Raw genomic sequence first — 14,235 nt, 5'->3', positions numbered from 1 at the left:
AAAGCTAAGCTATGGAGTTGACTGATTTGTCTTAGGAAATAGTGGTTTTAGACACCCCAGGGCTCTGCTCCTCCACTCACTCCCTGGATTTCAAAAGAAGGATGCAGCATGGAGGGGGGGAGAGGAAAGTGGTGTCCCCTTCCCCCAAGGAAAGCCCCAGGCCCCACAATGGGGTTTCTAAGACTGTGCTGCTCTCAGTGCAGACTTGAGAGCCTCCGTGCAGCCCAACATGGAGGACAGGGTCTTCCAGGCAGTGTCTATCCTGTGCCAAGCCCAGTGCTGGCAGTTTCTCTTCTCCAGGTGTCACAGGTCTGCCTTACGGCATGTTTGGGATACCCAGTGTTGGCACTCGTGGTCCATAGGATTGGGCCCTCAATTGGTTCCTGTGGCTAAAGTCATTATTCTCCTGTCTCAGACCACTGCCTGGAGAAGAGAGGAGTCTCTCTTCTTCCCCAAAGCCTCACGATCTAACCCAAGAATGTCTGAGTTGATGGGGATATATTAGTCCAAAGCCATGCACAGCCACTAGAAAAATGCACAGGTGAGCTGGAGCGGGGAGCAAGTGCCCATCGTTCCAGCTCACCTGTGAATTTTTCCAGTGCCCGTGCATGGCTTTGGACACACTAGCCTCTGCCCAGTAAATAATCTCAACCAACCTTGCCGCACTGCAGGGATCATGTTTGGGAAAACATGAGCAGCATTATGCATCCCCTGGCGCTTTGCAGGTGAGAGAGTGAAGCTCAAGGTCTTCTTTGGGGCAGGAAGAGTTTGTGCTCCAATTAGCAGGCAGTGTCAAGCCTCCACATGGGCCTGGCCTTCTACCCTTGGCTTGTCAACAGGGCAGTATTTTTTGTCTGCTGCCCTGCTGGCTCTAGCATCGGATCTCAGAGACCCTCGGGCGGCCAGGCACAGGAACTATGAATTTGTGTGTGGCCTCTGACTGACACATCCTGACAGAACCATTGCTCAGCTTCATTTTGACTTTGCAACTGATGCCGGGAAGGGGGGGGGGGGAGTTTCCCATAATTTTGGCCTCTGACCCCCTGCAGAAGATTCAGCCACAAGCATGGCTATTCTAAACAACAATGACTGGCAGGTCTAAGAAAGAGAGAGAAGAGATAAAGGTTTATTATAAATCTTTCAAGTGGTCCACTTGACCTTAAGAAATGTTGGCATGTCTTAGCTTGCACCAGAATGCACTTGGGTTCTTGGCTTCCCTGCACACCATCAGGCTCCTGTCCACAATTGCTCTCTGGTTGCAAAGGGAGGCCCACTTCACAGCTTGCTGAGCTTCTGCAAGAGCACAGTGCGCAACTTCTTGTTGGTGACGTTCTCCGCGACCGACTCCAGGAAGTGTTTCTCGTTGGCTTTCCTGAGGGTGCTCCCCAGTGACTCGTCGGCATCGTAAAGCATCTCGTACTGGGAAAGAATCTCCAACGCGACAAGCAGGAGGGGCTCGCTGATTCCGTCGTCTGACAACATGGCCGACACGTGGAGGGTGTGGCAGAACATCTGAATGTACACAAAAGAGAGTTCCCTTGTCATGTTCTTGTCCTCAGCTAGATTCCACTGGCAGTGGGCAATGCTCTTGACAGAACTCAGCAAATCAGACAAGCTGAGGCAATACAGCCTCACCACGTGTTTCCAGGTCTCCTCTGAGAGCCACGTGGCACCACTGGAACTGCACAGGAACTGGAAGGCCCTCAGCAGAAGAACTGAGAACTGGAGGTGGTAGGCAAAAGGTTGGAAGTTGAGCAAGGGCAAGTACTGGATGTATTCCAAGGAGTAAGGTATGTAGAGGATCTCTCTTTCCAAGAGACTTTTGACCACATGAGAAAGACTTTTCCATTCGCTATGGCTACACCATGGAAGGACCTGGATAAGAGCCACCAAAAAGCCTTTGCTGAAGAGATTGACTTCTTCAGGGTTGTCCACATTCACCACTAGAAGCACAAGCATCTGGTCCCTCAAGGCTGTGGAGATGCAACAGCATTCCATCCACGCCAGAAGACCAGTCCCTGCCCCATAAGATGGGAGCGGACGAGATGTCCATTCATCCTCTGGAAGCTGGCAGACCTCAAAAAGTGTTGCCGGGACTTCATTTTTGAAGTGCCCTCCGTATATGTCCTTCAAGCGCAGCCCAACTGCCCAATCCAAGGTCCCCACCTTCCTGTGCAGCCAAGCCACCGACTGGGTCCACAACTCTGGTGACACGGAATCCTTCTGGGCTAACACAGTGTTGCAGAGCTGAGCCAGGGTAGTGGTCACCAAGTCTTTGGTCTGTAGTGAATAGCTGTGTTGATCATTGGGCTTGTGCCAATACTGTGTGAACCCGTCAAGGAGCTTGCAGAGGTAGAAGATGAGGGGGAATGGGTGGCAATTGTGAATCCAGTTCTGGTCGGAAGGCACAGACACCTGCAACACCTTGTTGAGGATTTGCAAACACAGCTCTACATGGGAGTCATCTGATTTCAGGAAAGGAAGGACAAGGTTCTGAGTCACCTCTGCTGGGGAAAGCAGGGGGCTGGCTCCACTTGGTTGCATGAGATAAACTATGAACTCCAACAGCTGCTCCTTTTCCTTGACAGAGGACAGCCTCTCCCAGACTGTTTCTTTCAAGCACCCCAGCACCAAGTTGATGGACTCATCTATATTATCCTGACATTCCTGAAAACTGAGAGCTGGGAAGGAACACAGAATCTCTGCTAGGAACTGGTGTGTCCCCAAGTTGGCCACTGCTAAGCTGCACATTTTTTTTATCGTTGCCTCTGGGTTGAGCACCACGACCTGGGACACAGCGGCCACGGCCTTCTTAAAGCCTTCTCCAGAGGCACTCTGGATGATCTGGTTGAATGTCACGTTGAGATCATCTTGAAACTCTTCCGAGAAGGTCTTCAAGATCCTGGAAAGGCCCTGCCTGCCCCAGGTAGCCAGGACACCCGAAATCACTTTGTTCTGATCTGGCAAGGAGAGCTCCGTGTAACACTCAAGGATGATTTTGGACACCGTTGTTTGCTGCTCCTGGCTTTCAGTGGACTCAAGAGGGCTGTTAAAAGTGGACAGCGTCTCCAGCAGCTTCAGGATCAGCTCTGGCTTCTGGAACAGTTCTTTGTTCTTGACAAGGCAAGCCACCCAGTCTTTGCTGAAAGCCCAGTTTTTCTCCGAAGCAAAAATGGGACAAATCTCCATGTGCCGGTCCATCCTCTTCTCAATAATCACCATGGCTACTGAAGCTGTCAGAGTGCCATCGGAGATCCTGTCCTTCAACTTGGGGCCGATCTTCTTCAAGAAATCCGCAATGAGCTCTACCAGTCCTGACATTGACTGTGCCGTCTCTGTGCCCGGCGGTGTGCAGTTCACCAAGTTCTTCTGCAAGGAGGTCAGGCTGTCCAGGAGCCGGTAGCTTTCATAGCAGATCTGTTGAGGGGCACTGAGCAGGCACTGTAGCTCTGCTGACCAATCCTCCAACAAGGAACGAAGGAAGTCCAAATCGGAAAGCAACGACTTGTCAAGCAGCTGGTTCACACTGAGCAAGCTCATGCTCCTCTCCGCCTCCTGCACCTTCTCGTCCAGTTCTCTCTGGTTGAATCGGTTCTCACAATCCATGTCCCAGAGAGTCACAATGGAGGAGATCTTGTCTAAGTACACATGAGCGGGAAGCATGTCCTGCTCACATTCTGCGGTGACCAGAATGGACAATGAGTCCACCAGGTTGGCGAGAGCACAGCACTTCATCTTAGCAGGGCCAACATTTTCTTTGATCCGTTTCAGGCCCTCCATCAAGATTGGGAAGAGACTGGCAGCCTGGGGAGAACTCGAAGACTGGGTACTACTCTTGAACTTCTTCTGAGGCTGACACATTTCATCTGACTCAGAGAGATGCTGGTGGGATATAGTACGGAACAACAAGGTCAGCCTGTCTTCTTGGCCCTCCTTTTGTTTCATGATTTCCCACCAGACATCCAGGAAGAATGACACGTCTACCGGTGATGTCTCTGTAGCTACGTACTCTATGAAGGTCTCCAGCTCCTTCTGGCAGACACACTCTGGTAACACCAACAGCAGCTGCACGAAAAGCTGGGGCATGTTTACCGCCTTGAGCAACTCAAAAAGAATAGTGTGGTTGATCTCTGGGATCATGTGGGTTACTGAAAAGAAGACATCATCCTTCCACCTCTGGTCCATGGAGGTCTTGGGTGACGAGACAACCGAGAGGAGGATTTTGGACCAGAGGATCACAATGGCTTTCTTCTTCCACATGGTGGGCTGAGGTGGGTAAACAGAATAGGATGTGCAAATCTCCTCCAGGGCATCGAGGATGGACTTCCCAACCTTGGGCCAGTCGGATTTGGCCAACTCTGACAATGGCTTGGGATGGCACATTGTGGCCGCTAGCAAGAATCCGCCATGCAAGAGGGTCACTTCGCCACAGATGGTCACCGGCCCTATGAAAACAAAGACATACATGCTGAACATACAAGACTGCCTTATGCAGGAGGGCAGGAGGTCTGGTCTAGAGGGTAGAGCCTCCGTTAGCCCAAAGATAACATCAGAAGGTCGCCAGTTCGAGGACACCGGCAGCTCCCTGAACGGCTGAGAATGGCGAGACCTTGAAGCAGCTGACAAAGCCGAGCTGACTGATTCCATCTGCTCTTGGTGTGAGCAAGAAGCGTCTTGGCTGCCCTCCATGTGAGAGATGGCGCTGCTTGTCAGCCTGCGCGGGAGAACTGGAGGCCAGAAGTGAGACCAAACCAGGAAGATCCATTCTGAAATTTTGTTGGTTCTCGAAAGAGAGAACCTTCTATGATTGCAAAAATCCCCTTGAGGGATTTAGAAACACCTGCCTATGTAAACCGCCTTGAATAAAGTCAGAGGAGTAATCCGATGATCAGAAAGGCGGTATATAAATACCTAGTTATTATTATTTATTATTTATGCCAAGTCAAATCACGTCTATCTAGCTCAGTGGTTCTCACACATTTAGCACCAGGCCCACTTTTTAGAATGAGAACCTGTCAGGACCCACCAGAAGTGATGTCATGACTGGAAGTGACATCAGCAAGCAGGAAAATTTTAATGATCCTAGCCTGCAGTCCTACTCACACTTACCCAGGAGTAAGTCCCATTGACTATCATTGTTAAAAGCTTATACAGAGTAGCTTGTTAAAAGTACTGGTCTGTAACATTTCCCCAAATGCAGTCACGTACCATGAGAGCATCAAGTCTAATACATTTAAAATAAAATATTGAAATGAAAGGGGACCCACCTGAAATTGGCTTGTGTCCCACCTAGTGGGTCCCTACCCACAGTTTGAGAAACACTGATCTAGCTCAGTGTTGTGTACATGGACTGGCAGTGGCTCACCACAATTTGGGGATGGACTGTTACCAACTCTGCATAGAAATGCTGCCAGGGACTGAACCAGCAACCTTCTACATGCAAACCATATGCTCTATTGCTCCAAAGCAAATACTCTATGACAGTGCTCTTCAACCTGTGGGTTGGGACCCCAATGGGGTGGTGAAATCTCATTTGGGGGGCCACAGCAACCTTTCAAAGCCTGTGCAAGAGCGGGCTTGGATCCAACCAATCAATAATGGTACTGCCTTATCAAAACAGAGTTCTTGATATAAACCTGTAAGCTGCCTCTCCCTGTCTTGCCAGCAGCTCCTAAGGTAAGGCGAAACGAGGTGGGTGGGGTAGGGTGGGCAGCAACAAGAGCGGGGATGGGCAAACTGGGTCCTGGGGGGGAGCAAGATCCGTGGCAGGCCCCCAGTTTCATATATTATTTATTTATTGGGGTTGTGGCAAGAAAAAGGTTGAAGGCCACTGCTCTACAATACAATATTGTACTGTAGCTACAGCCCATCCCCAATACAATACAACTGAATACAGGAGGAGTTTTAGTGGGGGCAACAGAACGGAAGCGGACCTCAGAGGCTGGGTTTCGGGGCTCAACTAGGAGCTCACCTGGGACTTGGTGGACAGAATCCAGCAAGAAGACCAAGCCAAGCCAGGCCAAGATCAACAATGCACACTTCACACACAAGCGGTCCCAGATACAGCCAAGGCCCACACACTCCTGCAATGAAATAGTCTCAAACTCCTTTTCCTAAATGCTCCCAGCACGTCACACACATTGTCTTAGCCTTCTTACAACAGCCCTGTGAGGTGGATCATAAGAAGAACCCTGCTGGATCAGGCCAAAGACCGGATCAGTGTCACTATGTCTACCCAGGTCCATGGTTGGAAGAGTTGAACTCTACCCCTTCTCCCCCTCATGCATCTCAGCCACAAAGATATGTGCAAAGCACTGCCCCCCCCCTTAAGCGCACATGTGGTCTTCTGAATTCAGAGGTGCAAGTGGGCTGCCCACTTACCCAGGTCCAAAGTTGGCAGGGACTGAACTCTACGCCTTCCCCCACACACATCTCAGCCACAAAGTACTGCCCCCCCCTTAAGTGCAAAGAGCACATGGCGCACACGTGTGGTCTTGTGAATGCAGAACCCAGGTCCACGGTTGGCAGGGGCTGAACTCCACCCCTTCCCCCCCCGCATCTCAGCCACAAAGACACGTGCCCCCCCCTTAAGTGCAAAGAGCACATGGCGCACACGTGTGGTCGTGTGAATGCAGAACCCAGGTCCACGGTTGACAGGGGTTGAACTCCACCTCTTCCCCCCCCCACGCATCTCAGCCACAAAGACACGTGGAGAGTACTGCCCCCCAAAGGCAAAGAGCGCATGGCGCACACGTGCTCGTGTGAACGCGGAGGCGCACGCGGGCTGCCACCTACCCAGGTCCATGGCTGGGGAGCTGCTCCCCGGGCGGGGGACAGCATGGGTGGGACGCGGGCCCCTCGGCCGCCCCAGCTGGCCAGGCTCCCGGGCGCAGAAGGAGGCGCCGGGCTCGGGGGTTGGGGGCACCTGCGCCATTGTGCGCTCAGGGCGCACGGCACAGAGCGCGCCCGCCGCCCGCCCCGCACGCCCAACGCCAGCCCGCGCCGCCCGCCCGCCCGCCAGCCGCCGGAACCCGCTCCGCCCCCGCCAGCGAGACGGCGACGCGGAAGGCCAAGCACCGCCGCAGGACCAGCTACCTCTGCCGGCTCCTGCGCGACACTGCACGGGGCCCCAGGCAGCCGCGCCTGCCCGCCTACACCGGCTGGTGAGCAGCCCGGGGACTGCAGCGGGCTTCCTTCTGAGGATCGGGCCCGCTCCTCCCCACACTTACCTGGGAGCAGCCCAGGGACTGTCGTGGACTTACTTCTGAGTAGGCAGGCAGAGGATCAGGCTGCAGTCCTGCCCACACGTGTCTGGGAGTAAGTCCCACTGACTATAGTGGGACTTCTGAGTAGGCAGGCAGAGGATCAGGCTGCAGTCCTGCCCACACTTGTCTGGGAGTAAGCCCCATTCACTACAGTGGGATTTACTTTTGAGCAGACGTGCAGAGAATTGGGTTGTGCATCCAGCCTGCCCTGAGGCTGCAGACCTAGACACACTTTCCTAGGAATAAGTCCTGCTGAACACAGTGGGACTTCCTTCTGAGCAGGCATGCATAGGATTGCATGGATTGGGCTATGAACTCGGTAAGAATGACTTCTGAGTAGACACGCTGAGGATGGCACTCTTAAGTCCCATTCAATTCAGTGAGGTTTAGGCTGCTATCCTATCCACACATACCCACTGACTATAATTGGACTGACTTCTGAGTAGGCACACAGAGGATAGCTCTCTTAAGTACCATTCAATTCAGTGAGGTTTAGGCTGCAATCCTATCTATATTTACCTGGGAGTAAGCTCCATTGACTGTAATGGGACTGACTTCTGAGTAGACAGACATAGGATTGGGCTCTTACTCCAGAGGGTACACATTCAACATTGGAGGCTGATGCAGCCACGCATGTTTACTCACAAGTAAACAGTTCAGTTCTTTTTTTGAAAATCCCATTGTGGTAGTTCACAAAGGTAGCTATTATTGTGCACTTATGGAAGCACGTGTAAAGTTCTGAAGTAATTCACAATCTCTGTCTCAGAAACTCACTCAAACTAGAATAGCTCCCCAACCCAGGGCCCAATCCTATCCAGCTTTCTAGCACCGGTGCAGCCACAATGCAGCCCCAAGGTAAGGGGACAAATGTTCCCTTACCTTGAAGAGGCCTCTGTGACTGCCTCCCCACCACAGGATGCAGTGCACACCCCATTGGCACGGCTGCACTGGAAAATTGGATAGGATTGGGCTCCTGAACAAGTGAGATTTGGGATATCAGAGATGATGCCCAGAGTTACCACAAAGTGCCCTTTCTCCATAGTTTCCATCACAAAAGTTCCCTTCTGTGTGCTCCAAGTGAGGATGACATAAGGCCAGAGAGGTATACTATACTATGGCTGTACACCTATTGTCTATCATCTATCAGGGGATTAAGTACTGGAGTAGGTGGTATGCTGTGATTAGCTGTTTATTCTGCATCTTATACTCCATTGTAGCAGTGTGTAGGGAGAACTGGAGGCTTTTTTTTTTGTTGCTCTCCATCGTTTTCTTTGGGTTCGTTTAGACTTGCATCACTTCTGAGGTCTATGTAACGTTATGTCCTCTTGTAGGGCATAAATGTGGTCTGGACTGGGCAGAGGAATTGACACAGGTTTGGACCTCTGGGACCCACCCTGTTCACCATCCATTTTTAGCCTCTACCCACTCCAGCCTCTACCCACCTATGCCCTACAAAAGGACATAATTCCCCCCAAGGTGGCCTAAGCTGATTCAAAGTGGCCCAAGCTGATCCAAGGTTACCCCCCCCCCAAGCTGATCCAAGGTGTCCCACCTGAAATGGTGGCCAAGGTGCCGCACTCCCAGCACCAAACACACACTCAGGGTCCAATCCTATCCATCTTTCCAGTGCTGAAACAGCCATGCCAATGGGGTGTGCACTACATCCTGTGATTGGAGGCAGTCACAAAGGGCTCCTCAAGGCTGCATCAGTGCTGAAAAGTTGGGTAGGATTGGGCCCTCCAGGGCCTAAGAGAGGGGGGTAAAGGGGGTAATTTGTACCCAGGCCCAGGGTCAAAAGGGGGGCCCAGGAGCCAAAGGAGGGGGCCCAGAAAGTTCCTGGGATCTTACATTTTCCTATCTACTCAGTCTTGTTGCCCACACGGGATGCTGGCAACACTACCACAACTGGGGATGCTGGGGACACTACTGATGCCACATGAGTTGGTATACCTGGGCTCCAAAAACTTTTCCAGCTGTCTCTACCCTACCCCCCCACCCTGCCCCAATTCTGCTTGCTCATCACCACCCTCCCCTGCTCTTTCACCCCTCCCCCTTTGCAAAGGGGCCCAAAAGAAACTTTGTACCTCCTGATAAAATTCCTCTCAAGAGGCCCTGGGGCCCTCACTCACCCAAAATAGACCCATTCTCCTCTGAGTTGGCCAGATTGCCCCTGTACCTCCGGCTGAGAACCCACAAGACAATTTGAGGTGGGTCCTTATTCATTTCAATATTTTATTTTTAATATATTAGACTTGATGCTACCAGGGTATGTGATTGCATTTGGGGAAATGTTGCAGATCTGTACTTTTAGCAGGCTACTATGTGCTTTTAACAATGATAGTAAACGGAACTTACTCCTGGATAAGTGTGGGTAGGACTGAAGCCTGGGATCATTAAAAATTTTCTGCTTGATAATGTTGCTTCCGATTATGACATCACTTCCAGTGAGTCCTGACAGATTCTTATTCTAAAAAGTGGGTCGTGGTGCTAAATGTTTGAGAACCACTGACCTAGGGGACATATAGCAAATGCTTTGCTGCTCCAGACTGGCCTTTGCTTTAGGGTTGAGTCCTTATTGCAACATTTTTCTCTAATCAAATATTTCAGCACAAATACTTTTGCCTAGTGGGGAAACCCTTGAGAGTTATATACATGACATATCTTTTAAAATCAAGTTTTCTACAAAATAAAAAAATGAACATGCTCAAGAAGGAGCCCAGTCTATGTCAGGCATTGGGGTGGGGTGGGGTGGGGGGTTGGGAGGGAATTCCAGAGGATTTTCCAATTCACTCTTTTTTCTCTGGAAAAGCCACATCATTACTCCTTAGTTGGCTGTTGATGGCCTCAGCCTAAGGTAACAGGGAGCTAAAAATACCTACCTCATAGGGATGTTGTAAGGATAACAAAATGTCCTGAAGCGCATTGAACTCTTGTGAGTGCTAGCAAGGCTTAGTGGCCATTATTAATAATAATCAACAGGTTAAAAAATTGCAGCCCCCCTACCCCCCCCAATGCTGGTGTTATTAGGGATAACAGACAAAAACTCCTGCTTTTTTCCTATCTTTATGGTTCATGGTTCTCCTCCTTTTTTCCTATCTTTATGGTTGATTGAAACTCCAGGGACAGCCCCCCTGCCTCCAACTTCCGGCACCACATCTCCCGGAAGTCCCTTTGCACGGGTGTGAAGGAAGGTGCACTCCTGACGACGTGTCTGAGGCTGAGTTTGAAAAAGCGACGTTCATGGGCATCCGAATGAAGGGTCTGGTGCCTGAGGAGCAGCCGGAAATCTACAGCAAGCAGGCAACCATGGGGGACTGCGGAATTGCCAGCCCATCTGCTAGCAACCTGAAAGGCAGGGCCAGATGGGATGCCTGCAGGAACAAGCAGGAAGGGCTGTCCAGGGCAGAGGTGATGAAGGCCTGACTCTGCAGGGCAGAGGCACTGAAGCAAAAGTCCCGCTGATAACAGACTGGCTGCAAGCCTTCTCTTCCTGTCCTGTGTGCAATTTGTACATCTGGGAGAGAGACTCTGCATGGTTCTCATTTCCAATGTTCCTGGCAACTTGGAGTAGTGGGGGGCAATAAAACACACTTTCCAAAATTCTCTGACATCCCAGCCATTCCAATTTTATAGGCATCATTTGCGGGCTTTAAATTTGCGGGCATCATTTGCGGGCTGAATACTTACGCATTCCGCAGGGTTATATGGTACAGTCACAGCCTGGACTGGAGGGGGGGCACAGCCTGTCTCAAAGTCTGTAATGTAAAAATAAAAATTCTGCAAGCTGAAAACTAGTACCTTTGGGCCAAAAGTGAACCACAAACAGCTTATTTTCCATGTGCAGAGTGTGACAACACATTTAAACAGTTTGTCAAACTGGAGGCTAGCATGGTGCAGTTCAACCAGAACCAGAACCAGTCCAACTCTACCATATGATTACTTAGGGCACGGGCTTTGTAAAGTATGCAGAATATCAAAGACACTGTATAAAAAAATAATTCTGAAGATGTGCAAGTGGCTGTAGCATTAAAAATATTCCTGTCCATGCAAAGTCTCTGGGTTCCCCTTTGGATTTGGTTCGCAACCCTAAGGCCAATCCACACGACCCCTTTCGTCCAAATATAAAGGACTGAAGGAGTCTCTTCACTTTGGCTGACTATCCAAAATCTTCTCCTATATCTTTTTAGAAAAGTGTAGTGAAAAGTGGGGGGGAGCGCTGTGTAGCGGTTCTGGTGCTACCTGCTATAGCCTTCTCTCCATGCACTCGGAATTACATCTAGTCTTGAAAATAAGAGAGTTCAAAGGCTCCTTATTTTACAGATCTCCAGACCACAACCTGGATATTTAAGCCAGTCCCATCCCTCTGGAAGCCTTTGAGCTGTTCTACTGTGATTGACATCAAAGCTACATTTCAAGGCAGGAGCCTACTTGGTCAGGCTCTCCCAAGCCAACTGTGGGCAGAGAGGGGAGGGACAGAATACATTGAACAGCTGCCATGGATAGAGGTGAAGATGTTTGCCTTGGAACAATGGAGTGGTTGTGTTTAGAAGTGAATGATCAGCCTGTTAAGTCATGTGCCTGGTTTCTTTCTCACACCCTCCCACACACCCCTACCGGTCTAAGGAAATAACCTGAGATCTTCCTTGCCAGCAAGTGTGGTTGGTGACCAGAATTGCCTGTTAAAAGGAATAAATGGGAAAAGTTCCCCCTAATTAAAGGTATTCTGCGCACTTTGGGGATTATTCTCTTGCCATCCCAAAGCAGTTCCTGTAAAAAAATAAAAAAAGATATTTCTCACCCCTTCAGTTATGCAACGCTCTGAAAAGTGAAAAACTCAGTAGGAGTTTCAAAGGCTAACTTAAAGCATGAAATGCAGGAAGTAATTAACTCATGACCATAACATTCCTCCCCAACAGCAAGGGAGAGGAAGGGGGGAGAAAGTGTCCTTACCGTAAACTTTTTGATGTGCTTTTGCAGTAGATATTCACAGATCCACATTAAGGTTTGTAAGATGTTTTTATTCAAGGAAGCATTTAATTGCTGACTGGAGAGGCTGGCACTTAATTTTAGCGTGATTCATTGTGGTCTGATCTTATTGTTTTAGCCTTTTATTTTGTATTATTTTTATTGTTGCAAGCCACCTTGGATGCCCCAATGTGTAGTAGAAAGGCGATTTAAAAAGTCTTTAAACAAACAAGAACTGGTCAGTTTAATTCAGGCCTAGACAATACTCAACACCATCTCCTCTCATCTGCGGCAAACACTGTCCATCAGAGGCTTGAGCAGTGGTTCCCAAACTTACCTGGGTCACAACGACCTCACAGCATCATCTTCCCTGCTCAGACGGGTGTCACCATCTTGGATCTTGTGAAATCCCACGATATCCAAGATGGTGGTGCCCAAATCTCATGAGATTCAGGATAGCAACTCCAAAATCTTGTGGGATTTGGGCACTGCCATATTGGCTCTCACGAAATCTTGCAAGATCCAAGATGGTGGGACCTGGGGGAGAACAGATAGGAGAAGTCACCCCGCAGCACCCCTGTGAATGTGCAGCAACGCTCTAGGATGTTGTGACATGCACTTTAGGAACCCCTGTGCTTGAGGATAACCCTGCTTTTGTGGTGTACATATAACAGAAGCATTGCCAGGACATAATATGCAGCTAGTGGGCTGCATTTGCCAAGGTCTTCTTCACGGCAGAAGACCTCGGGCAGATACCGCTGCCCGAACGGCCCCTCCTAACCGAGGAGTTAAGTCAGATAGAGGTTAAAAGAGAAAATGTTTCAGACCTCATTGATAAATTAAAGATCAATAAGTCACCGGGCCCTGATGGCATCCACCCAAGGGTTATTAAGGAATTGAAGAATGAAGTTGCAGATCTCTTGACTAAGGTATGCAACTTGTCCCTCAAAACGGCCATGGTGCCAGAAGATTGGAGGATAGCAAATGTCACGCCTATTTTTAAAAAGGGAAAGAGGGGGGACCTGGGAAACTATAGGCCGGTCAGCCTAACATCCATACCGGGTAAGATGGTGGAATGCCTCATCAAAGATAGGATCTCAAAACACATAGACGAACAGGCCTTGCTGAGGGAGAATCAGCATGGCTTCTGTAAGGGTAAGTCTTGCCTCACGAACCTTATAGAATTCTTTGAAAAGGTCAACAGGCATGTGGATGCGGGAGAACCCGTGGACATTATATATCTGGACTTTCAGAAGGCGTTTGACACGGTCCCTCACCAAAGGCTACTGAAAAAACTCCACAGTCAGGGAATTGGAGGACAGGTCCTCTCCTGGATTGAGAACTGGTTGGAGGCCAGGAAGCAGAGAGTGGGTGTCAATGGGCAATTTTCACAATGGAGAGAGGTGAAAAGCGGTGTGCCCCAAGGATCTGTCCTGGGACCGGTGCTTTTCAACCTCTTCATAAATGACCTGGAGACAGGGTTGAGCAGTGAAGTGGCTAAGTTTGCAGACGACACCAAACTTTTCCGAGTGGTAAAGACCAGAAGTGATTGTGAGGAGCTCCAGAAGGATCTCTCCAGACTGGCAGAAATGGGCAGCAAAATGGCAGATGCGCTTCAATGTCAGTAAGTGTAAAGTCATGCACATTGGGGCAAAAAATCAAAACTTTAGATATAGGCTGATGGGTTCTGAGCTGTCTGTGACAGATCAGGAGAGAGATCTTGGGGTGGTGGTGGACAGGTCGATGAAAGTGTCGACCCAATGTGCGGCGGCAGTGAAGAAGGCCAATTCTATGCTTGGGATCATTAGGAAGGGTATTGAGAACAAAACGGTTAGTATTATAATGCCGTTGTACAAATCGATGGTAAGGCCACACCTGGAGTATTGTGTCCAGTTCTGGTCGCCGCATCTCAAAAAAGACATAGTGGAAATGGAAAAGGAGCAAAAGAGAGCGACTAAGATGATTACGGGGCTGGGGCACCTTCCTTATGAGGAAAGGCTACGGC

At 49.9% G+C, this 14,235-nt stretch overlaps 1 protein-coding gene across 1 annotated transcript; it reads right to left on the bottom strand.

Annotated features, from left to right (window-relative positions):
• Positions 1-527: 527 nt before the first annotated feature.
• Positions 528-6,978, bottom strand: GEMIN4 (gem nuclear organelle associated protein 4). The gene is made up of 2 exons (XM_066635634.1): positions 6,796-6,978; positions 528-4,445 (listed from the first exon to the last, which is right to left on the bottom strand). Exons 1-2 carry the CDS (start codon positions 6,932-6,934, stop codon positions 1,276-1,278), a joined length of 3,309 nt encoding a protein of 1,102 aa, XP_066491731.1. The 5' UTR covers positions 6,935-6,978; the 3' UTR covers positions 528-1,275.
• Between the last annotated feature and the right edge of the window lie 7,257 nt (positions 6,979-14,235).

Source organism: Tiliqua scincoides, chromosome 8, assembly GCF_035046505.1.
Source record: "Tiliqua scincoides isolate rTilSci1 chromosome 8, rTilSci1.hap2, whole genome shotgun sequence".
NCBI lineage: Eukaryota > Metazoa > Chordata > Lepidosauria > Squamata > Scincidae > Tiliqua > Tiliqua scincoides.
This window is presented reverse-complemented; position numbering and strand designations above follow the sequence as displayed.

Coding starts and splice junctions, on each gene's coding strand:
- GEMIN4 (XM_066635634.1), bottom strand. CDS start 6,934: ATGGCGCAGGTGCCCCCAACCCCCGAGCCCGGCGCCTCCTTCTGCGCC. Junction 4,446..6,795: donor CTCCCCAGCCATGGACCTGG/GTAGGTGGCAGC, acceptor TTGTTTTCATAG/GGCCGGTGACCATCTGTGGC.